Genomic DNA, 25,549 nt, shown 5'->3' on the forward strand with positions numbered 1-25,549 from the left:
TCCCCAATTTTTGATCCCTAAATAGTCCCCTCAAGGATTGAACTCACAACCCTAGGTTTAGCAGGCCAATGCTCAAACCACTGAGCTATCCCTCCCCCATAAGTGCTTCAAAATACCCCATCCCTAAACTTTTAGATACTTACATGAACTGACCCTTTAGACCTTGTGTGGGCTGCCCATTCTGTAGAATCTGATACCCTTGCGTAGAATACTACGTTCCTTCAGGCCTAGTCCCCTTGCAGTTAATGGAAGCACCCATGGAGCAAGGGGTTACTCATTGTGGATAAGGCAGAAGTGGGCAAACTACGGCCTGCAGGACTGTCCTGCCCAGGCCTTGAGCTCCTGGCCCGGGAGGCTAGCCCCCGGTCCCTCCCCCGCTGTCCCCCGTAGCCTCAGCTCACCATGTCACCAGCACCCTGGGCGGTATGGCTGGCTCCGTCCAGGCTGCATGGCTGCAAGCAGCATGGTAAGGGGGTGGGGAGCAGGGGGGTTGGATAAGGGGCAGGGAGTCCTGGGGGGTAGTCAGGGGACAGGGAGCAGGGGGAGGTTGGATGGGGCAGAAGTTTGGGGTGGGTAGTCAGGGGACAGGGAATGGGGGGGTTTGATGGGCGTGGGAGTCCTGGGGGCCCTGTCAGGGGGTGGGGGTATGGATAGGGAGCAGGGGGGGTTGGATAGCGAGTGGGGTCACGGGGGGGCAGTTAGGGGCGGGCTGTCCCGGGAGGGGGCGGTCAGGGGACAAGGAGTGGGCTGGGAGGCTTGGATGGGTTCAGTGTTCTGAGTGGGGCAGTCAGGGGGCGGATAGGGGGAGGGGGCCAGGCTGTTTGGGGAGGCACAGCCTTCTTACCCAGCCCTCCATACAGTTTTGCAAGCCTGATGTGGCTCTCGGGCCAGAAAGTTTGCCCACCCCTGGGATAAGGGAATCAGAATTCAGCGTTTTGCTGATCAGATGCCTGGCTGACCTTTTCTGGGAATGAAGCTCAGGAGAAGGTGGTAGGGAGCCATTAAGTGAGCAGAGCAGAGAAGATGGCAGGTTCATGAGGCTTGTCTCAATGACAGGTTGGGACTGGTTCACAGGGAGAGTCCTGGTTTATATTATTCTGATGCAACCACCTCCTCTTATTCTGTCTTCCTTCCTTCTTTGTCCCCTGTCCCTTCCTGCTCTCTGCTGCTTCCCCCTACTGCCCGTCATGCAGTTCCCACTGATCAGTGCCCCTCTGCTTCATTTTCCCTCTCTCTGAAATGGGGCTAATCGTACCTTCCTGCTGAGGGGAGAGGGTATGCATGTACTGAAGTGCTTCGAGATCTGAAGATGGAGGGTGCTATGGAAGGGCAATTAGTACGTCTTATATTAGCTCTGTCACAGCCCTTCTGCAGGCTTTGGCTTTTACCGGAGTAGTGGGGAAGGCTCTGTCCAACCCCATCCCCCTGGTCCTGATGCATCTAGTCAGTGCCCGGGGATTCCCTGCTTCCATTTTCTACTCTCAGCAGGAGCCCAGGGGAGGCTGGCTGTGTTTTCTAACCCTGTGGGTTTGTAACCACACTTTCTCCAGCCAGAGTAGAGTGCAGGGTCGGAGGGCGGGAAGAGTTGTCTCCTTTATTTTGCAGTCATTGAAGCGAATTGTTAGGACTAATAATGGAACCAGATGAAGTCTTGAGCCCAGGGATCAGATTCCGTTCTCCATGTGTAACTGAGATTAGCATCTGGCGCCCTAGGAATTTTAACTCTCTGGTGGGTCCCTCCTGACTTCCACGCGCTGTTCGTGCTGGAGGGGTTCCTGTGAAGCCAATGGCGTGGCCAAGAAGGTGGAGCCATTGAACCTATTCAGCAGCAGGGGAAAAGAGGAGCTATGTCCCTCGGTCCTGCCTGGTGCTTTCATAATATGGAACCATTTTATGAATCAGACCAGACAAAAACAAAACAGATGTTCCTCAGGAGGAAGAGCAGGGAAGCAAAAGGCAAGTGAGATGCACACTACAGCAGCTTCCTCTCCTGATTGAGATAGGAGATTCCCCACCTGTGTCCTATTATGAAGCCTTATCAATAGTCCAGATGAGCAAGCTGATGTATTAGTGTGTATCATACTGTCTGTGCCCAGCACTTCATGGTCACCCCTGTTCTTGCCATAGATAGGCTGTATGAGTATAGGCCACCATGCACAGTGAGTGGACATGTGCTCCATACAGCAGAGACCGCTGTGGGAAGAATGCAACCCAGGGTTGTCTCCTCTACTATGAGACCATAGCACTTCCAAGGAGCAGGAAGAGAGTGTGGGGTGGGTATGTGTATGTCACTGATGCTCCATTGGCAACCATGGGACAAAATCCACGGATATGAGATCTATGAGACTTTCAAGTGTCCACCTGAAAACAAACCTACAAATCTCTGGGGATGCCAGGCCCAGGGAGGAGAAATGGGCACAGGGGTGTTGGGGCAGGAAGGCAGTGGTTAGGAGAGAGGTGTAAGGGAAGGGTGCAGCACAGATATGGAGCGGAGAATAGAGAGAAAATGCAGAGAAGTCAAAGGAGGAAGACACAGACCATGGGAGGAGAGGGCAGGTTAGAGGAAGATATAACATGGGGGACAAGACCCCAGGACAGGGAATGTGTATGGAAAGAGCAAGAATGCAGAGACAGGACAAGGGATCCAGGAGAAAGGAGGTGGCAGGTGTGGGGCGGGGGGAAGAACATCCTAAAAACACCAGAGCATAGGAGGACAGGTCCCCATGAGAGACTAGCAGTGATTATAGAAAGAGGTGGGCTCTAAAAATGAACCTTCTCCACTCTCCCTTGCAGGGTTTCTATAGTTAGAATGTTGTTTCAAAATGGCAATGTTAACCTGTTAAACTGCTTGGTTTATCGGCAGAGGGGAGACTGGAACTGGGGCAAAGGGGGAAGTGTTCTATCAAGGGCCAAAACGGTGCTGCAGCGCACAGCCCTTCGCAGGCCCAACTCCCAGCAACAAGGGCAGAGAGACTGGGCCCTTGCTGTCCTTGCAGACCAGCATGCACGGTATCTGTAGTGTTACCCTCAGATCTTCACCTGACCCTGTACTCCTGACGCAAAGCATCAGACTGACCCATACCTAGTGCTCCAGCCTCTGTCTGCACCATGACCAGCATCCTAGTGTCCTAGCCTTCACCTTCTTTGCTCACTAGCATGCTAACCCCTACCCAGGGTCAAGCCAATGGTGCCGTACCCAGTACACCAACCTCTACCTACCAGCCCAGCTAGGAATATAGATGGCCAAACTGGCTCAGAGCTGTGGCCCGTCTAGTCCAGTATCCTGTCTCTGACAGTGGCCAGCACCTGCTGCTTCAGAGGAGGTGCAATTAACATCCCCCGCTATCACCAATAGACAGTTATGGAATAACCTGGCCACAGGCAACATTTCTTCCTGAACCCCCTTTGTAAGAGGCTGGTTTCATGCCCTGATGCATGAGGGTTTATGTTCCTTCCAAAACTCTTAAGTGAACTCTGTTATAACGCTGTATAGTCTTGTTATCCCTATAAATGTCCAATCCTTTTTTTTTTTTTTTTTTAATCTTGCTCTGGTCTCGTCTTTGAATCGATGGCAGAGTGTTCCACAGGGTAATTGTGCATTGTGTCTAAATGTATTTTCTTTTATCGGTTTTAAAGTCCCACCACAGAGCTTCATTGAATATCCTCTCTTCCTTCTAGTAAGAGAGAGGGGGTGAATGAGTATATTTATTTTGTATATGCTATCCTGTCTCCTCTTATTTGCTCTCCCTGTAGAGTTAACAGTCCTGCCTTATTAACCGCCATTCATAGGAGAGTTTATCCCTCCCTAAATCAGACTCCTCTCCTGTCTCTGATCCCCTGCTGTAGCCTTTTTGAGATGGGGTGATCCCAGTGGAACACAGTATTCCGGCTGAGGACTTCCCATTGCTTTATATAGTGGAATTATAATACTGGCAGAATTATTTTCTGTCTCATTCCTTATGCATCAGAGTGCCACACTGACCCCTCCCCAACACTCTGACTTCCACCTGGTGCCCGACCCCAAACAAGCTACACATCCTCACCAAGCCCTCTGACTCGCCCCCCAGCACTAAGCTGCCCCTACCTGAATAGATGTTAATGTTTAAAAGTCTCGGTCTTAAAGCCTTAGCTCACAGCGGGGGCGGGGGACAAGGGACTCTGCATGTACCAAAGGTGGGGAATAAAGTGTGTTTACCTGGATCTTGAAAGTTCCAATTCAGCAGCTCCTGCCCCTGATCTGATAAACCTGGGAACCAAAGAGAGTGTTTTTGTTTGTTTGTTTTGTTTGTTTTTTTCATCAGGGTGTTGTCAAAATAAAGTAATGCTTGCGAAGCACTTGACCACTACAGTGGTGAGTGCCATAGAAAAACCCATGAGGAAATGAATCATTCTGTCTTCGGGGCAGGGTTTGAATAGCGTGTGGTAAATAAGGCCTCGGGGGAGGGGAGGAGAGGACAAGGCACACCCACTGTGCTAGGTGTTAGGTGCTGTGACACCACAGTCAGGAGTGTGATGGAGACAGAGATACAGATCTATGCAAACAGGATCTCTAGATTTTCAGTGCCCCTTGCTTCAGGAAAGGAGAGAGACACTCTGAGACAAGCCTTTCTCTTGGTATTTGGGTGCTTACAGTTAAAACAGGAAGTGGTCTGAGTCACCCTCTCGAAGGAAACATGGCCAGTGGGAGAAGATGGAGAATTAAAGGAACCCCTAAAGGTTTGGTTTGAGTCTTGAGCAAAGATTTGGTTCTGTTCTTATTCTGTCTGAATCAAATTGCCCTAATTCGCACGCCGTCTCCTTCAGGCACGCCATCTCCTTCAGAGATTGCATGTCTTTTCTTCGACCATAGTACCTTTGATGGTACAATATCTGGGACAGGTTTCTCTGAGTGGGGTGGGGGCTGGGAAGGGCAGGTGGTGCCCACAGGCTAGGGAGGTAGGGATCAGGTCCACAGCCTTGTGCTGGCTTGGTCAACCAGTAACACAACTGAAGACGAGCACTGGGGAGGGAGGCCTTGGTGGTTTGCATCACTGTTGAGCATACAGGGAGGTAGCAGGAGAAATGGTGGCCTGATACCCGCATTTGGGGCCTTGCTGTGTGTGAGGTGATGGTAGATGTGTAAAAGGGGGACATGTATATGTGGGGACGTGGGGTGAGAGTCTGCATGGACATGCCCTGCACTGGACTGGACGTATTTGGGTGCTCTTCAAGAATGCACACTAACAAAAATAACCCATGATCAGCCTCAAACAAGCAAGCCTCCCTGTGGCAATTTATCTCCTCAGTCAAGCACACACAACTCGCCAAGTTGCACATGCATAACAGATGGGCTGAGGACCCTTGTACTGTAGTGTGTTTGTGGCAGGTTAAGAACGCTGGCTAAATGTGTGAGTGCCATTAATGCCAGTTGGGGCAGGGGAAACACAACCCCTCCAAACTCCTGAATATGAGCCAAGAGCTCCCAGTGCCAGAGAGGTGACTGTGAAGCACATGTGCTTCTCAGGGATGCTTTTTCTTTCTCTCCAACTGTCCGCCTTTTCACTCCCATCAATCTCTCTCTCTCTAGCTCTACCATCTTCTCTGCCCCCCTCAATTTCTCCCTTACCCTCATGCTATCTCTGCCACTCTCTCTGCTCCCCATCTGCTAGGCCAGCTTCTCAGCTGGTGTAAATCGACATGGCTCTGTTGAAGTCAATGGAACATCTATGTTGGTTTACATCAGCTGAGGACTGGGTCCTCTCTCATTTTCTCTCCTCACCCAGCCCCCACGGCACTCTCTCTCTGGGTCCTCCCACTCTCCTGGTTATTTCTGTCTCTTTTCCCTCTCCATTTGTCCTGCATTTATCACCTGTCAAGGAGGCTGCGAGGAGCAAGCCTTGCACTTTTGCGCTGGCTCCCACAGAGCAGTTGCTTTCCAGCAGCAGAAGGTCCGTATGCTTTTGCAGACAGGTCTGGGGCATTCTATTGATAGAGGGTAAACAGGGCAGAGCAGGGAGCCCCTGGCTAGTTGCTGGCTGCAGGGGAGGAGATAGCGCTAGTGAATAGTGCAGACTGGAGGGACCAGCATCCCTCCTGGAGAGCAGATCTCAGGGGTGAAACGGGAGTTGCCATTAGAGGCTTAGGAGAGGGAAGTAGAGACAATGAAAGCACCTGACCCCCTAGTTATTATCTCAGTTAATCACAGTCACTATTAACCCAACATACTGCTCATGGATCATCAGAGAGAAACAACACGCCTGGGAGGGGGGGCCTTTAACCTGTTACAAGAGCTTTGCCCCCATTCCTGACCGGTGCTAGTAGGGAGGGGCAGAGCTCAGCTTGCCCATGGTGATGGATTGGCCTCATGTCGGAGCAGCGTGACCATTGCCCCTGTGCTCAGGAGGCATTTCAAGCAGGGAATGGCTCTAGTTAGATGGATTGCACGGCGGTGGATGTACCCGGGTGGGTGCCATTAATTGTCTGCTTGACCCCAGTAATCGAATAAATGCTAATAAACGCCATGAAAGGCCCCGTCTCCTCTTTAGCATGGGAAGGTAGTGCCAAGAATCATTCATCACTGACAATAGCAGGATGAAGCGCGGGTCAGGCCACCTGGCCCAGAAAGGAGTCAGAGCTCAGACAGGGGGTACAGGGAGCAGGCAAAGGGCCCAGACCTTTCCCCTCTCTGTGCTCCAACACAGGCCCAGCTATTGTGGGCTCTGCTGGGAGGTAATTGGCCATGACGGGAGCTAGGGAAATGCCCCAGACTGAGAGATACCATCCAGTATCGAGGAATCATCCACTAATGGCCAATAGCCCCCTCCGCCTTGCCCTGTGGAGGGAGGATGTGGCCCTGAGAACACCTTCTTACAGCAACAACACAGAGTGGTTTCCCTGAGACTATCCAGCCGTGTGTCTGCTCACAGACATCTCCAGTGCCGGTGGAAGGGGCAGGAGGGACTGACAGTCTTGGAGACCACAGCCCTATGTTACCCATAGAAAGGAGAGCAACAGTACAAGCTTCCCCCATGCTGCCCACCCCAATAAGCCTCAATCCTAAAGGGACCAACTTGAGAGCATCTGCAGGGCTCATTCACATCTCCAGGGCCTGTTCAGTCCTGGCCTCGCTCCTGAATCTGCCACCAAAGCTGCCATTTAGCACCCATACTGATATAGAGATCTGTGTTCCTGTACGGGCTGAGACACTGTGCTGCTGGGTAGCCATCTGGGAGCCACTGCTTTTGTTTGCTATTGATCAAGGATGGATTTTCAAGGTGACCACACAGACCATTCATAGAGCCAGTGTACCAAATTCTTTGCTGGTGCCAATGGACAATGCTCCAATGAAATCAAATGAACTGCGCTGGGAGAAAACTTGGCCCAGTCACTCTATAATGCTGCCAAACAGGGAGATAGAAAAGGGGGTAAACTGCAGCTGGAAGAGAGGATCTATAAGGGGGCTGCCTGCACTGGGGTAGAGATGGGTGAAGGCGGCTGGCTGAAAGGAGATGCCTTTAGGAGCCTGGAAGAGTGCATCTATAAAGGTAACTCACAGCTAAGACAGGGGTCTACTGGACTGTAAAGTGGCTGCCTGCACTGGAGTAAGGGCTGGGTGAAAGGGAGAAGGGGGCTGCAAAGCTAAAACTGCTGCCCTGATAAAGGCGCTCAGCAAAACCGCCCGATACTTCATGAGTCACAAACCCAGCTTCTTGCCCCACGCTGAAGTCTCCCTTATGGGGTCTTGGAGGTGGCTGGGTTTGTTTTTCATTTCTCCTTCCATTTGCATAGACTTTCCATAGCATGGCTGACTCCTACTTTTCCATCCCTCCCAATCCCACAATTCATCTCCAGAGTCCGGACATCCAGCGGAGAGCGCTGACCACTAACCAAAAGACATAAGGCATTTTAAACCAGCGACCAGACAGAGGATAAGCAGGTGATGGGTGTCTTTGCCATCTTTGGAAGAGGTGGTAAGGGCCACCCCAGGAATTATCAGCCCAGCCTTACTTCACTACTAGGAAAACTGGCTGCAAAAAAAAAAAGATAGAAATGTCATTGGAAATACATACACACGTGGGTTGTGATTTTCAAAGCGACCTAGGCGATTGAGACGCATGCCTTTCATTCATTTCAATAGCAGATGTGTGTATCTAAATTCTCTGATCTGCTTTGAAAATCTGAGCCGTCATGGGGGCAAACTAGCACAGCTATGGTAAGGGCCAAGCACGCCTCTCTAACCTATAAGAATGCAGTGAGGGAGTTAAACTCTTAGCAAAAGTAAAGCAGGTGACTGTCATTTCTTTAGACTTTCAGATGGTTTAATTATTAAAGTCCCACAAGAGAAGGTGTTGAGGAAACTTGGCAATCTAAGTGTGATGAAGAGAGCTGTAGCTCACGAAAGCTTATGCTCTAATAAATTGGTTAGTCTCTAAGGTGCCACAAGTACTCCTTTTCTTTTTAAGTGTGAAAGAGAAAGTCCTGCCATAAGAAAAGGATCAGAAAAGAGAAGAAGCAAAGGTCAAGAGTGAATGAATAATTTGGGAACCCTGACATCAGTGCTAGGACTCAAGTTGCTAAATATGCTAATTAACACAGTCCTATTGGAAGTGGGGTGACAAAATTGCCTAATCCAGCCAAATTACTGGGGTTAGACCAGACTACAGGGAGAGTCATGACCTATCAAAATTGGGGGTGCGGGGAGTCAGGCAATGACCATGTCATTTGCTGCCATCACATAGATCACTCTGGATGCATGTTTCTTTCCCTTTCCCCCTACCCGGTGTCTGTCCTGTCGATTTAGATTGTAAACTCTCTGGGACAGAGACTATCTATCTACTACTCCATGTTTGTACAGCACCTGGCGTGAGGGGGCTGCAATCTTGGTTGGTCCCTAGGCTGTAATAGACAGGATTAGTAAGAGTGGGAGAGTGGGCCATGCAATGGCCGATCAAGCTAAATGCACACAAGTGCCAGGTAGTGCACATTGGAGGGACCCATTTAAGGACCTGTATGAGTCTTTTGGGCTGGGAGGAGGAGTGGGGGGGGTGGCTTAAGGAAGATGTCTACTCAGTGCACAGCAGTGGTTTAAAAATGAATAAGATTCACTAGGGGACAGAGAATAGTACAGACAATAGAGGGGTTGCCAATAGCAGAATCCACAGCTCCTTGGTAAGGAGTGGTTGAGTGGTGCATTCCCAGCTGGAAGTCCAAGAGATATTGTGCATGAGAATTATGGCTGATGTGCAACCCTTTCATGGGAGAGAATGAGACAAAAAATGAACTGCATGTGACAGATGTTGGCCACATCACTTAATGCACTGCGGGCAGGCACTCCAGTGCTGTGGTGATGAGGGCAGTACTAGAATAGGATGCTCTGTGTGTGATTTCTACATGGTCTTGTGATATCCAAGTCAATTCTTGCAAAGGTGCTAGTCCTCAGTGAGGGCTGTGTCCTGGACAAGGTGCACATCTCAGCTGTAGCCATGTAGGAGAAATTATAAGAGCCCTTTAAAAAATGGGGAAGTGCATGTTTCCCTCTTTCGCTGGACTCAACCCCAACTGATAGGGTTTTTGCAAGCTCTAGGGAAAGCATTTGCTTGAGGCAGAATTAGTGAATTTCAGCCCCAAATGGGAATGTTTTGGAAAGTTATGCGCATATTAAAAATAGGGGCTTCTCACTGAATTTATCATGTAACCTTAACCATAGCAAACTGTAGCTACAAAGGTGCCTGCCTTCATCCGAACAAGGAAGAGTACCTGCTGTCACACTAGCTAGGCTCTCAAGTCTCATGCTTCAGGGTATCAGGACAGACAGCCTGTTGCCCGGTTGGCCCCGTGTGGGGTAGGGCTTGCAGTGAAGAATGATGATCTTGGGGTCTGGCCTGCAAGTCAAGAAATCTTGGTTCAGTTTCTGTCTCTGCCGCTGCCTGCCTGTATGAGCTAGGGCAAGTGCCTTAATCTCTCTGCCTCAGCTCCCCATCTGTAAAACATAGAGGGTGATGCTCCCCTACTGCACAGCAGTGCAGAGGGTGAGTTCATTGTGTGTGTGTGGCACTCCCATCCAACAGCTTGGGAGGCCAGAAAAATGCCTGGCTAAAACCCCTACCTCTGAAGTATGTAAGGCCGGTGGTTGTCAGGGACAGCAGACCAGGCTAGTTAAATGACTGCTTGGTTCCTATATGCTCATCCCTAAGTGCCCTTAACTACCCCAACTCCCTGGTGTTCCATCTTCAGCTCCTTTAACTGCTCTCCTGTCTCTCCATTACTTTCAGGATCCTCCGCCCAGTCCTTTAGCCAGCAATTTCCCGCCGTGCTGAGGTTTCCTAGCCTGAAGGGGTCTAAACGGGACTCAATCGTTATAAATATCCCCTTGAAATGCAGGGCACTGTTAATCTTCTGCTTTAATGAACAAGACGCTCGGCACCTTTGCTACAGAGATTTGTACGCGTCTCCCCTCCCACGTCTTTCTGATTCCCTCCCCCCCCCCCAGCTCCCATTCTCTTAATCTCTATCTCTTCACCTCTCCCCTTCTTTCTCTGCCATTCCACTGCTGTCGTTTTCCTCCTCCATTTCCCTCTGTGCCTCAAACCTTTTGCTTCTCTCTCTTCCCCTTGCTCCTGTCTATCAAGGCTTTTGCTCTCCACCTCCCTCTCTCTCCCTCTCCTACGTTGCTCAGTTTTACCTCAAAAGGACCAAATCTTTTTTTATTATTATTATTGCCATTCTGTTTCTTCATCAGAATGCAAAACATTACATCTCTCTCTCTTGTAATTATGGTTAATTTCATAACCAGCACCTTAATTGGATTGGTCTCTGATGGGGAATTCCCATAGGAAGGCAAGGCAGAAAGATTGTGGCATGATCTGTTCGTTCAGCTCATTGTTTAGATTCAAGATTTCTTGCGTGAAATGGGAAGCAACTAATAATTCAGACCTGGGAGACAAGCTGGAGGTGACTGGGAAAGGCTGAGTACCTTACGGGGAGGCTGCTTCCCAAGGGCAATGACTCTCTGCAATGCTTCAATAAATCCTCCTCTTCATTGACACTCTGAACCTGTCTTCCTTTCTCCCCCTTGTCAGTGAGAGAGGAACATGCAGCTAAGAGTGTGGACTGTCCATTTCCTGCAGTGCGGGAGAGCCAAAGAGATGGGATCTCATGTGAAACAAATGTTGCAAGGGGTTCCCCCTGGGCAAGTAGCCCCAACCCAAGGCCCTCTGTCAGTGCAGGTGATGGTTTATTAGCACTAGGAATCGCACTGGTTTCCCCTGCTGTTCCGAACCGGAATGCCCTTCTCCAATGGCATCTCTCTTTAAGGGCAGTGTGACTTGAGCACCCTGTGTTTATCTGCAAGTAGCTAGCACCCCTTGATTCGCTGAAAACTGCCTAAGGGCTGCCTTCCTTCCTAGATGCTGCCACCCCCACTATTGCTGGGGGAGTACCCCCTGGGATCCCCAGCAGTCGGCAGCTATGCCATTGCGGGCTGGGATATAATCAGCTCTCACCAAGTAAGTGGAGTCCAGGCTGCCCAGACCTTGGTGTACAAGGAAAACCCAGGGCTCAATTCTCCTCTGCCTTGCGTCACCATTGCCAACTCTGGCACCCCATCAGAAACCCCCACTTCCTCCCCTTAGTGGTAGGGTTTTACACCCATTTTGCACAAGTGTAAATGACTGCACAAGTTACAGGGTTATGGAGAATCGTCCCCCCAGGGTGCTACAGGCAGTGGATGGCACACATGACTCAGCAGCTGGCACTCTTCCCTGTGAGTCATCCCGAGCTGACACCCCTGCATGGCATGGCGTTAGTGGGCATTGTATCTCTGGAGATGCTATCTTCCAGATGAGATGCCCAACTGAGGTCCTGGCCTCATGACATTGTTTCTGCAAGAATAGGGGGTCTTAATCCTTGAACTGTACCCTCGTCAGATGCCAGATCAGGCAGTTCCATTCTGTCTGTTGCCCATTTCATTTGCATACAGTTTTCTTCACTTCCTGTCCAAAACTGTTGTTTAGTGTTGTCGTGTGCTTTTAAAGAGCTGCTCTATTTCAGGAGTTTGCATTACAAGCGGGAATCAAGTGAACGTTCTATCCATTTAGGGCCAGAATCTGAGCTCTGTACTCCATATCTCCTGAGCCTCTTATGGTGTCTAATGGAAATGTACCCAAATAAGGCCCTTTGGACATGGCCTGTGGTTCATTAAGTATTTCAGGAAAACACTGAAATTATTATGTACAGTGTTATTGTTGTGAAACCGAGTGGTGCTGTCTATGTGGCCAGCAGTTTGTTTCTTTCCCTAGTATCAGCTGACAAGAGGCCCATGTAGTTGAACATGGAGAAATAAGAAATAATGAGGATTAGATCAAAAAATGTCAGGCAGCACTATGCCTTAAATGAATACGTGCTGCTAGAGGCCGATGAAGAAAAGGAACCGGGGCTATGGATGAGGGCAACTTAAAACACCATCAGCTCAGTGCCTGGCAGCACTTAACAAAGCAAACAGAATCCTGGGTGTATCAATAGTGGAGCAGAACAAATCAGAGACTCATTCCAGCTCTTTGTACAAGGCCGTCGAGAAGACACCTAGCACACTGTGGGCAGTGTACAAGAGGAAGCGTACTGAAGGCTTGGGGAAGATACAGGAGGATGAAGGATCTTAAGGTTAGTCACAAGGCCGGGTTAAGAAAATTAGCCTTGAAGTCATCAGACGATAAGAGGTGAGCAAGGGGATGTGATTGAGGAGCACAGGAGGGCTGGGGTCTATCTGGGGGGCTGTTGGAATAGACTGAGACATTATTTTCTGGACTGGGAAAGAGGCTGGAGGATTGGCACAAACAATGGCCTGCGATGGGATATTAGATGGGGTGGGATCTGAGTTACCCAGGAAAGAATTTTCTGTAGTATCTGGCTGGTGAATCTTGCCCATATGCTCAGGGTTTAGCTGATCGCCATATTTGGGGTCGGGAAGGAATTTTTCTCCAGGGCAGATTGGAAGAGGCCCTGGAGGTTTTTCACCTTCCTCTGTAGCATGGGGCACGGGTCACTTGCTGGAGGATTCTCTGCTCCTTGAAGTCTTTAAACCATGATTTGAGGACTTCAATAGCTCAGACATAGGTTTTTCGCAGGAGTCAGTGGGTGAGATTCTGTGGCCTGCGTTGTGCAGGAGGTCAGACTAGATGATCATAATGGTCCCTTCTGACCTTAGTATCTATGAATCTATGAATCGGATAAATCATGCGGGAGGCTCTTAGCCCTGGGATGCCCAAAACAGCAGCCCCCAACCCAAACCTCTGCCCATAGCAACGCATTATAATTAGTGTCAGTGTCAAAAGAGGGAGCCCACACCGCTATCACTTTGACCTGTTGGATGTTTTAATTCTTCTCCTGCATTTGGGGAGCTGCAGTTTTTCTACAGAGGACAAGATCTCTATGTCCTTTCTGGAAATAGAAGGGGTGGGAACGTAGAGCTAGATCCTCACAGCTGGGCGAAGCTGCAGAGAAGGGCCACCTTTGCACTTCCTTGATCCTTGGTGCCTGGTGCCAGCCTAGCCCCTCGAGTAACTTAGAGTAGCCCCTGGGCCGCTCTAAATTAAACTGGCTTGTAATAGTTCCCAAAGGACTGGCGTGCAGGCTGGGAACTGCCAGAGCATACTGAGCTTTGGCCACCTTCTCTCCCAATCCTACCCACTATGTTGATGGGGAGGTAGTGTTCTACACCAGCCAGAGATTCCCTTTCTCCAGGGTCAGTCCCAGGTGCCTGTGTAGAGCAGCTTTCTGTTCCCTTTGCACCACCTTAGCATGAGTTAGAACATGGACTGTCAACTTTTGGGGCCAGATACTCGGTATAAATCAGCATTGCGATCAGTGGAGCTACTGTCAAAGAATCCAGCCTATAAGGGCCTGGTTCTTTCTTCCTTTCGGAGCTTCTGCCTCATGTCACCATGGGCACTAGTGTAAAGTGTTCCCATTCTGATTTGTTTGCGTATTGTGCTCCCTTTACACAAGGAGCAGGGCAGTGAAGAATTAGTGCCAGCGTCCTAATCCCAGTTTTGCAGCTCCTTGCTTATGTTCCAGCAATGTCTTGTCTTGTCCTCATCCCATGCAAGACACTCCTACTCGAGCGCTGTGCATGGAGGAAAGTGTCAGATAGGGGAAGAACTGCAGTGCAGATCCTCAGCTCGGGTAAATTGATAAATTTACTTCAGCGGAACTACATCAGCTGAGAATCTGGCCCTGAGTTCTTTGGGACAGGAGTTGTCTTTATTTGTAGATCTCATGTAGTGCTGAGCATGCCAAAGAAATAATCACTGTGAACAGTAACTTGTGGGAAACGGAGAGTAAGAAAGGAGCTGGCATTAGCAGAGGGTAGAAGTTTCCTTATGTAATAGGGCAGGGGTTCTCAAACTGTGGGTCAGGACCCCAAAGTCGGTCTCAACCCCATTTTAATGGGGTTGCCAGGGCAGGCGTTAGACTTGCTGGGGCCCTGGGGCCAAAGCCTGAGCCCCACTGCCCCATGTCGAAGCTGAAGGCAGAGCCCCACTGCCCAGTGTCGAAGCTGAAGCCTGAGGACTTCAGCCCTTGGTGGCGGAGCTCAGGGTTACAGGCCCTTTGCCTGGGCTGAAGCCCTTGGGCTTCGGCTTTGGCCCCCCTGCCTGGGGTGGTGAGGCTTGGGCAGGCTCAGGCTTCGGTCCCCACTCCTAAGGTCGTGTAGTAATTTTTGCTGTCAGAAGGAGGTCGCGGTTCAACGAAGTTTGAGAATCCCTGTAATAGGGTAAATGTGTGTGGAAGAGACTTGACCAGTTTCAGCCAGGAGTATATTCAATAAGAAGAGAGGCCAGCCCTTTGAATCCAAGTAAGCCACAGATTCTAGCTTGGTGAGTGGATGAGCCTAGAAAAGAACACAAGAATAGCCATACTGGATCAAGCCAATGGTCCATCTAGCCAGTAGCCTGTCTTCCGACAGTGGCCAGTGCCAGGTGCCCCAGAGGGAAAGAAAGAACAGGGCAATTTATAGAGTGATCTATCCCCTGTCATCCAGTCCCAGCTTCCAGTAGCCAGATGTTTAGGGACACCCAGACCATGGGGGTGCGTCTCTGACCACATTGTCTAATAGCTATTGATAGACCTGTCTTTCATGATAGGTGAGCTGTAGGGAGATGTGGCCAATGATTACAGCTGGTTAGAAAAACTTCAGTGGAACTATTTTCTACTGGAAAATGCAGTTCTGTCCAAACTGAAACACTTTGTGAAATCTGATGATTTTGCTGACATTTCTTTTGGTAAAATAGTTCCAAGGATGTTGAAATGTCCTGTAGAAGGAAATGTTTTGATTTTTTGTTTTGAAAACTTTTCATTTTGGTGTTTCCGTTTTGTATTATAGTGTGTATTCTACTGTTAGATACATTTTTTTAAAAAAGTCCAGATCAAAATGAAACATTTTGAGCTATCTGAAACAATTTTTTCCTGCAATTTTCCTTCGGAGGAGGATTTTGAAATTTTCAGGGTTTGTTCCAATTTGAAAGGAAGCCAAATTTCAAAATCCTTCTCACAACAGAATTTCCATCCTCTGCCCAACTCTACTGATGACATTTGCCTGAGTCCTCCCTCCCTGAATGAATCGGACCTGATTCTTTGTGGCCAGCCACACTCAGAGGGGAGGCCACTCACTGGTGAACGTCTCCACTGTTCCAAGCAGGGCTGGGTGAATTTCAGCTGGGGTGTCATTCTCATGTTCACATCAGCATGCCAGCTTCTTCACGCTGCCCCTTAAGGGCATTGCTCCAGAGACAGAGCCTGGGTTGCAGGAGAACGACCCACCAAATGGGAAAGCAGCCAACCGCCTCCTTGTGCTTCAGAGATGGGCTCCCTGAGCAACTGGCTGTGCCACAGTGGAGTAGCGACCCAACACCATTGAGATGCTCAGACCTGAGCCCCGTCTGTCCTGCGCAGGGCAAGCCCCATACCTGTTTGTACACTGCCCTAGCTCCTCTTTCCCAGCACTGCTGCTACGTCTTGGATCTCCCACTGTCCCTTTGGCTTTGTGTTATGACTTGCTCTGAGAAACCATTGGATTTAGCTGCCATTATTTGTTGCCACTAAACTGTTGTACTCAGTCTGTTTATCCTTTTCAAGATGAAATAGTACAGAAGCTGAACTGAAATGGAAACCCTGGCCTTCCATTTCCATTTTAATTTAAACACACAGTATTTCCCGGTGATTACATGTATTCTCACGCAGCCTAAGGTGCATTCTCTTTGTTATTATTATAATCATTGTTTGGGGTGTGGAGAAATCATCCTCTTTCATCCTACAGAAAAAAATCAAGGGCTGGCCAGAAGTGAGCTCCTTCTCCTGGGCTCCTGCTTCCCTGCATCTGCAGGCTTCCTGCATGAGTGGCTGCTGAAATGTAGGAGGAAGGGATGGAGAATGAAGAAAGGGGCACCCCATGGTGGATCTGCTGCTGCGTGAAGCTGCAAACGTGTTTTAAGCCATTATTGAAGACATTAAAATTATCATGTATTTCATCTGTAATCCGACAGCTTCATGACCATGCTAAAGTGCTGCTCCAGGGAATTGAGCCTTGTCCCTCACTCCTTGTGCAACACAGTGCAAACAGGTTATACTGGCTGGATGCATGGGACTGCGTTTTCAAGAGCTCCGGGCGCAGATTTTCAGAAGCATTCAGCACCCAACATCAGCGTCATCAACGCCAAGCATTTGAGAATCATGAGCCAAGCCCCAAAATTCAGGAGATTGGCTTAAAAATCATCGGAGTTTTAAAATGAACAAACCACACCCACTTTTGGAGTTTTGGTTCACTCCTGGCTTTTTAACGTTTAGCACTGAGGGTTTCCAGCTTCTCTCTCTGACCAGGATAGCTAGAAATTTACTTCAGTGAAGTAGAGATTGGGTGTATCCCCGTGACTCCTGGAGCTCCTGCTTTGAGCAAAACACCAAATATTGTGAAAGCTGGCAATGCTGCAACGTGCACCCTATGTGCTGAGCAGTTGAAATCCTGGTCACTTATTTAGGTGCCTAATGAGAGCTGAGTTCTTTGGAACATCTGGCTGATAGGGTCTGAGCCAACACCTATTAAGCCCAGTGGAAAGATTGCCATTGGATTGAAACCCATTGATTTTTCCCCATGTTGTGCAACTGTAATGCCGATAGACCCTGGTCATCGGCGGGCGGGATCAAACCTGGGACCTCTGGAGCTTAATGCATGAGCCAAAAGCCAACTGGCTGTTAGCTAAGGCTGTAGAACAGATTCATTTTATCGCTCTCTCTCTAGGTGGTCTTGGTGCCACTAGATGGGACAGAACACCACACCAAGAGGGTGTGTGGGTTACATACTTCCCCTAGCTCAGGAAGCACACCCTGAGCTTCAGAGTCTTCCCAGTTGAAATCCCGGAGAGCCCCCACTTGTAACATCGACAGACCCCGGTGGTTGGCAGGCGGGATCGAACCTGGGATCTCTGGAGCTTAGTGCATGAACCTCTACCGCATGAGCTAAAAGCCAACTGGCTGTTAGCTAAGGCTGTAGAACAGATTCATTTTCTCTCTCTCTTTAAGTGGTCTGGGTGCCACTAGATGGGACAGAACACCACACCCAGAAGGTGTGTGGGTTACACAAGAACGGAGGGTTTTGGGGAGAGGAGAAGAGAGAGCAACTTCAGCAACTGGGTTGGGGGTGATCATTAGGGAGAAATGCGGCTCCCCTTTCCTACGTCAGCAAGGACAATTGGTATCTGTGCAGAACCCTACGTGCGTTTGAAAAGCCTGACGGCTCCGCAAAGCAGCTGATTCCTGCAGAGCCCTTCAGTCCATTGCATCACGGACTGGAGGTCAAGCCGATCCAGCCCCAGCTCAGCACAGTTTGTTTTTATCTAATCTGTTTTATTGTCGAATGAAACAATAACAACAAACACTCGCCCTGAAGACAAGCCATAAATAATGCAAAATCAAACAAGCGAGAGATGGGGGAAAGAAGAATTATACATGTAAAAACAGCCCGAAGATGGCAAGGCTGCAAGGAGGCTCTTTCTCTCCTTTGTCCTTTTTCGTTCTTTCTTTCATTCATTTTTATCTCCCCTTTCTCTGGAAATTCCTGGGGCAATATTTTTGTTACGGGAAATAAACTTGATGATAACCTGGAGAGAGATAGAGATCAGGCTGGTGGCAAGGAGCCCTGCGATGAGATAGGTAGACAGGGCTCAGGCGTTTGTCTCTTGAAATACACCAGTGTCACCTTCAGAACCAAAGTTCCAAATCGCTGCCTGCTCTCCGGCCCGTTGAATCCCAACTAGAAATGATGGCAGGGCTGGCCAGTGCCCTGAATGGCTGCAGACACAGAGAGAGAGAGGAAATGTCCCAGTGACCAGGACAAGGGCCCAGACAGGGAAAGCGTGGGACATAGCAAAAAGTCACAGTGTTGCAGCTGGTGGGAGAGCAGCAGGACGCCGCAGTCACAGGACCCTCACCGCGGTAAGACTGCTTCACACTTATGCCCTTGGGGCCATGAGATCACCACGCTGCCCTCCCCCCCATGAGAGAGCCAGCCTGGCACCAGCCTTTGCCACTAGGAGACTGCTGCATGATCTGCCTCTAGAGCAATGCACCGTCGTCGTACCCTTGCCACTGTGCGGTCAAAGCACAGCCACCGTGAGAACAACATAACACCACGTAGCTGCTGTACCCTCACTGCAGGCACAATGTACTCGCCACTGTCAGTAAACCACACTGGCAACACAGTCACAATGCTGTGCGTGGGCTGTGTAGACTGCTCTAGCTAGCTAGTGAGCCAAGTGACCCATCACCTTAGGATCTAAGCATCTAGGCCATGCCATGCTCTGTGTGGTGATACACAATAATACTGTCCATGTGACATCCTGTGGCTTTATGACGTCATCACAGGGATAATGGTCCGACAGTCTGATGTAGTATTACTGTCTGTCCTAGCATGCATTGCTATTGCATTGGCATTGCAGTGTCGACTGCTGATGGATTATCTTAACGTCATCCTGGCCTCATGGTGATACATTGCAGTCATAGCGCTGACGTTCTAGAAAGTCTTAGGATACTGCATATTTAACGATGCCAGGCCGGATCCTTAGCTGGTGTACATCAGCATAGCTTCTCTGAAGTGAATGGAGCTGTGCTGATTGACTCTAGCTGAGCATCTGGTCCGTTGTGCCCATTCCTGTTTAATGATGTAGTTGCCTTCCTACAGATAGGAGAACATACCTTTATGTAACTAGAATAACATCACGTTCATTGTCAGGTTATTTTAGGGAATGTGCAGCGGGAACAAAAACATTGCCAGTAGGAACATTCTAACCTTAAATTAAACATAGGACATGTGAACCAATGTCACTGCAAGAGACATCAGCTCGGATTGCTGGAGACTCAGGCTCTGTGCTCTGGCTCATGACTGTCAGAGGTGCGCAGTAGAGCGGTGGTGGGGTATGATGTCTCAGCTTGAGACAGCTGGAAATATCCAGCCCAGCGTGATAGGGCTGGAAACTCATTACCGTCTCACAACTGGTATGAATAGAGTCTTACTGCCGTGCCGAGGGGAAGGCATCCACCTCAAAAACCCACTACCAGGTATGGTAGCCTTCCATACACTGAGGAGGGAAGGATGGTCTTTGTGGTGAATACACTTGTTGGTTAATTGAATAGTCAACTGCTTGACCACACTTTGGTGCGTTATGAAATATACTCAAGAAATTAAATACTAAGCGTCAGTCAGGTTTAATAACATAGTACAAGGAAAAGGTTCTATACGATACCAGTCTCTGAGCTCCCATCTCATGCAGCGATGGTACATTCACCATATGCAGACGGGGAGCTTCCCAAGTTACACATTTCTGCTGGTATTATTTATATGATGATTTTACAAGTTACACGTCAGTCTCTTTTACACATCACTAAAATCCAACCCCTCTGACTTGTTCTGCTTTGGATACTAGCATTACGGGTGCTTGGCTGTGAAGGTACTTCCTAGTTTGTAGTAAGACATAGAACAACTGTATCTTGATTTTGACACATTTCCTCCCTGCTTATGCCAAACGGTTACTTCAGCAAATGCAAGGAGTTATGGGATACTTAGCATAAGTGAACAGGGTTATGGTGGAGGCCAATTGAGGCCAGAGTACTGTTACAGTATTTGTGCTTAATGTTACCAGTGCTTAATGCATGCCAATATCTATATGGGGCAGATAATATATATTGTTAATATGATATATATGTTAGCCAGCATATATTAGTCAACACGCTGGACTGGGACTCCGGAGACGGAGGTTCAGTTCCTGGCTCTGCTGCGGACTCTCTGCGTAACCTTGGTGAGTCCATAGGCCTCACTTCAGCAAAGCACATCAGTGCGTGCTTAACACTGCCCATGTGTGTGGTTCCCTTGAAGCCCCGAGGCCACGCACTTGCTTACACTTAGACCTTCCCATGCCTGAATCGCCCATGTGTAACATGGGGATAATGGTACCTCCCTGGGTGTTGGGAGGATCAGTTCATCAGTGCTTGTGAGGTAGTCAGATATCACAGTGTTGGGGCCATGTAAGTGGCAGATATCGATATGTCTCAGCCGACAGGCAAAGGGCTCGGTAGCATGGCATGTGGAATGCCACCTCACACTTGGCAGTGGCCCTGGCATGTCAGAGTTCGGGCACATTGATGGGGCAGAGTGGGGGTCGTTTGCATCGCTTATGCTGTTACTGCACCTATCCTCCAGGTGCTACGGAGCTGACACCTGCTTGGCTCCCATTGGCTGATGCACTCAGCACTTTTCTGCCTTTAGCACTCAGGTTAACTGTCAGGCACATAGACCAGCTCAGAGTGAGCAGATCCATTGGGTTTGAGGCCGTCTCTCATTCAGACCAGAGTAATGGACTTGTGCTTTATTTAAAATTGCGATACCCTCCAGTCACAGTGCCAGAACGCTTGGGAAGCCTGAGCATCAAGCAGCATGATGGGTAATAAGTCAGGATCCAAACGGGGAGCTGGGCGGCATAGACACCAGGGAACTCTCCACTCCTCTTGCTCTTCTCCTCCTTTGGAGACAGCCAATGGGGCCTTCCAGGCTGAGGGGAAATGGAAGGCACACACAGTGGGGGTTGGGGGAGTGGCAGTTTGGGCTGTGTCTGCATATGGGTTAAATTATTCCTCTGATCAACCAGAATTAACAGCAAGGAAAATAAGCCAGGAACAAAGCAAGATGGAGAGTGGGTGGGCTAAGGAGGATGAGAGAGAGCAAAGAGAGAAGGCAGGGCAAGGTTTAGAATAGCAGAGTTCATTCAGGGTGTACCGTACGTTACGCCTTGCACTGACTTTGACGCCATCTAACCCACTATTTCCCCAGCCAGGATGCGTAAGGGAGTATGTGGGTCAGATCCTCAACTGGTGTAAACTGAGGAGGCTCCACTGACTCCAATGCCCAACTGAAGGTTCAGGGCGCCAACTTCTGTTCTCAGTTACACCGGGATGAATCCGCCCCAATTCCAGTGACTAGGAAGTGTGTAAGGGGTGTGGGTGTACGTTACAGTTTTGTAAGTGGGTGGTAAGCTGAGCTAATGGAACCTACACACTGTGGGAACTAGCAGATGTGACACCAACTTAGACCCGCCATTAAATTTGGCCCTCACTGTGCTGGTGCTGCTGGCCACATGCCGTTTCTGAGATTGGTGGTAGGAGGCCTTTAAGGATGTGCTTTGAAAATCAGCTGGACCTGAGAATCCATGGCAGAATTCCTTCTTTGTGGCTAGGGATGGTCTTTTGAGACCTTCTATTTTCTGGACAGATCCTGGAATCTGCTCTATCCTAAAGACTTTTGCACGGAAAGCTATTTGTGGGGGTATCAGGGTTTGAGTTTTTTGCCCAACACCTCATTTTGGTCCAGTTTGTGCCCAAGTTTCTCCCTCTAGCTCGCTCCTTCTGGCAGTTTACATGCACAGTGGCTGCCTGCCATCTATGAGGGGAAGAGAGGAATGCACAAACCCGTCCTTTGTGAGGAATCCACAGCCCCACTTTCTACTCCCTGAAGAACAGTATTCCTTTACCCCTATGAATCTACGTTGGTGGAAAGATCAAGGCTATGATTTGGTTCTCCAACCTGGGTCACACTCAGAGCACAGCAGAGCAAGGGTGCATTGTACCAGCCACTTCCACGGAACCTAGAGCGAGAGAGATTTCGTTGCACCCAACAAATACTCGTGTAGACAGTCCTCCCTGCAGTGTACGATGGGAAATGCACAGAGTAGGTAGAGCAGAGGGCCAGTTTTCCATTGTGCCATGAGCAGAAGATGGTTATCTTTCATAGTAGCATGAAGGTGACAATAAACTCAGTTCTGGTGGCTGGGGATTCTATTCTCTTCCAAGAAGACCTGTTTGCATTAGTTGCATCAGAGAAGGCTTCATCCAAAGATTTGTCACTGGCTGGCTCTGGGCATTTATCTGACACTATTCTGGGGTTGCATCTGCCCTGTCACATAGACCAGAGGCATCTCCTTTGATAAGCCTCTCTCTCACTGCCTTACTGTGGATGCTTCATGAGCACAAAAAGGAGTTTCCCTGCCTCCTTTGGCAGCTGGAAGTGGAATGGGGAAGGAAACATCCCGATGCTACATTAGAGTCTATTCTTGGGCTCTCAAATCTCGTTCATGGCTCTCCCCGTCCTCATCTGCCCATTGAGCAAGGGTCCCTTCAAGCAATCTACTAAGATTTCTGCTGGCCCAGCCCTTACTTCCAGAGAGTCAAGAACCTAATTGACTCAGAGGAGTCAGTGAAGTCTGAGGAGTTGAATAAGGAAAAGACCTAGTCGACTACTGGAACATGTGCCTGGCCAATGGGGGACTTTCCCCTATAGTACATCATTCTCCAGTGCTTTGTCTAACTTAATTTTGAATGTCTCAAGTGATGGAGTTTCCCTTGGGAGATTATTCCACAACTGAATGGAGCTCTCCTATGCTTTGCCTTTGCAAACAGAAAAATCCTGTTCTCCAAACCATTGCCCAATGCAGAAAATACTGACCCAACAAATGATGCTAGCTTTTGTGGGAACCAGGATTACCTGATGCTGAACGGAGCTTTCGCTCTCCTGGATCTTGGGACGATGGGGTGGGCGGCTCGGTGCCCACTACACCATTTTCACGTGCCATAGAAGTCTCATTTCTCTCTCACCCCAGAGGTGGACACAGCTGCCTTCACAATTACTTATTGATCGCTTGTCAGGATGTTTTCTTTGCTGGTGGGTCACTGAAGCATGAACAGCAAAAGAGATGATCTCAGTGAGGGAGGAAGAAGGGATCTAAGAAGAGAGTGCGCCTCTTGCACCGGAATGTTAATTTAAAAACACACAGACTCAGGCTCTTCACAGAGTGGGGCCAAAAAACCACACTGAGGTTAAGCGGCTTCAATGTCATGCTTGTGAGAGAGAGTTTTTTGCGGAGCAGGCTCCTTCATGGAACCATGATCCTGATGCCCCACTTGACAGATGATTGGCTCTTTGCCCTCGTTGTTTTAAAACCTCTCTTTGGGCTGGCTCCAGCCCATTACAAAGCAATTGACCCTTTGTGCTACCTTCCCTGCCTGCATCACTCATCTAGCACTGGCCCCCTGCCCATCCCTTCACACACTGGGCCAGATCCTCAGCAGATGTAAAGCAACAAAGCTCCATTGACTTTCATGGAACAACCTTGATTTGCACCAGCTACGGACCTGGCCCAGAGCTTCCCCTCTGTAGCTCTCACCCATCTGGCATCTCTCAACTTCATTGACTTCCTATTCCATCTCCTCTTGTTCTCCTTGTCTTGCCGGTGCTTCGTCATTCCTCCCTCCTTCTGCTCTTATTGATTTTTCATCCCTGTGACTGTGTTGTTTAATTCAGCCAAGTGTTTTGGGGAGAATGTCTGTACGGAAGGAGCTTGGCAAACTAGAGTCGTGCTGTGTTTCCATAGCAGTCTTGCAACAGGTAGGGTAGTAGTAGTCTGGCAGTCGGGAGAAGCTAGCTAGAGCTGTGCTGACAGTGTGGGGCAACCCATGCCATTTAGCAGATACAGCTTCTTATCGCATATGCCAGAAAGGGATTGGTATCTTAAATACATCCCCTTGATGTTTTATGGCAACATGTGCCTACTCTGTGCATGTGCCTACTGATCAGAAGAGGTCCTTTAGCAGAAGCTGTAGCAGCTCAAGCTTTTAGCTCTGGAGGCCCCTGGTTCAATCCTTGAGATGGCAGCCTCACAATAGCCATTACCATACCAGATCAGATCACTGGTCCACCTAGCTCAGTATCCTGTTTCTTACAGTGGGCAAAACCAGATACATCAGAAGATTGTGCAAAAATTCCATAATGGACAACTATGCAAGAACGTGCCTCTGGGGGAAGTGTCTTCCTACCCCATGCCGTTAGTGGCTGGCTTACAACCGAACCATGAGTGTTGCTGTCTCGTCTTATCATGAACTTCCTTTGCACTGTTCATTATTTTGTGTATCTTTGTTGTGTTCCCTCTTATTTATCTCCTTTCTAAAGTAAAAACTCCTGAGCTTTTTGTGCAGAACCATTTCATGCCTCTGAATCTTTTTGTATTGCTGGTTTCTCAACCTCTTCTGTATCTTTTTTTTTATTCGAGCTAATCAGAACTCAGCATTCTGATTGGGTTCCCATTGATTTCTATAGTGTGTTCTATTTGCCATCCCATTCGTTAAACATTTTGTTTGGGTTTTGACTGCTGCCACACATTGAGCTACTGACACTTATTATTGTTTGAATTATAGTAGCACCTACAAACTTCAACTGAGACCAGGGCCCTTGTGCTAGGCACTGTACAAACACAAAGTCAGAGACCATCTGTGCCCCAGAGAGCCTCACAGTCCAGTAAACAAGACAGCCAAAAGATGGGAGGGGAAACTGAGGCACGGGGAGGGGAAATGACCTACCCAAGATCACCGGCAGAGCTGGAAATAGAAACCCTATCTCCTGAGCCCCAGTCAAGTGCCTTAGCCACAAGACAACCCTTCTTCTCACCTCTTGTCACCAAATCTTTCCCTTTCCATAGTATGGGCCTGTCTCTCTGCCAATACTGAGACAGTGCTGAGGAGTTCTGGGTTTTTGGTTAGAATTTATTTACATTTTCCTTTTACATGAGAGATTGTGAGATACAAGGTGATAATGGAGGGACGTGGTGAAAGCAAAGGATCCTGATTCTCCGTTGCTCTGCATTCATCCACCCCTGTGAGGATCTTTACCATGGGGGCATTTTACACCCTTTGGGCATTGGGAGACTAGGGGGAGGAAAGACGGGATGATATAAAGGTGAGATGGGTGAACAGTGGAGGCTCTCCTGGGCAGGCTGTATTCTGTGGACTGCTGGCTAGGAGAGCAGCATGGGGGTGAATGCAGTATGGACTTTGGAACACCAGGGCGTGGGTGTCGGAGTAGAAGCGGTCAGCAGAGGAAAAGCAGGCTAGTGGGAGCTGGGAATATGCTGAAAGGCTCCAGTTTAATCCTATAGAGCACTGGCTTTCTGCAGCCTAAATGGAACATTTAGCCTACCCTGTCTGGAGT

The 25,549-nt window shown here is 49.0% G+C and overlaps 1 protein-coding gene across 8 annotated transcripts in view; it reads left to right on the forward strand.

Annotated features, from left to right (window-relative positions):
* LINGO1 (leucine rich repeat and Ig domain containing 1) overlaps positions 1 to 25,549 on the forward strand; it is a 462,557-nt gene that overhangs the window by 424,074 nt on the left and 12,934 nt on the right. The window contains exon 1 of one of the 8 annotated variants that reach the window (XM_073303468.2): positions 12,615 to 12,636. The exons of the other annotated variants lie outside the window; for them this stretch is intronic. Coding sequence (XP_073159569.1) covers positions 12,622 to 12,636 — 15 coding nt within the window. The 5' untranslated portion in view covers positions 12,615 to 12,621. Of the gene's footprint in view, positions 1 to 12,614; positions 12,637 to 25,549 lie in introns of those variants that run through there. 8 annotated transcript variants of the gene reach the window in all.

The sequence above is a fragment of the Lepidochelys kempii genome, chromosome 10, assembly GCF_965140285.1.
Source record: "Lepidochelys kempii isolate rLepKem1 chromosome 10, rLepKem1.hap1, whole genome shotgun sequence".
Classification (NCBI taxonomy): Eukaryota; Metazoa; Chordata; order Testudines; family Cheloniidae; genus Lepidochelys; species Lepidochelys kempii.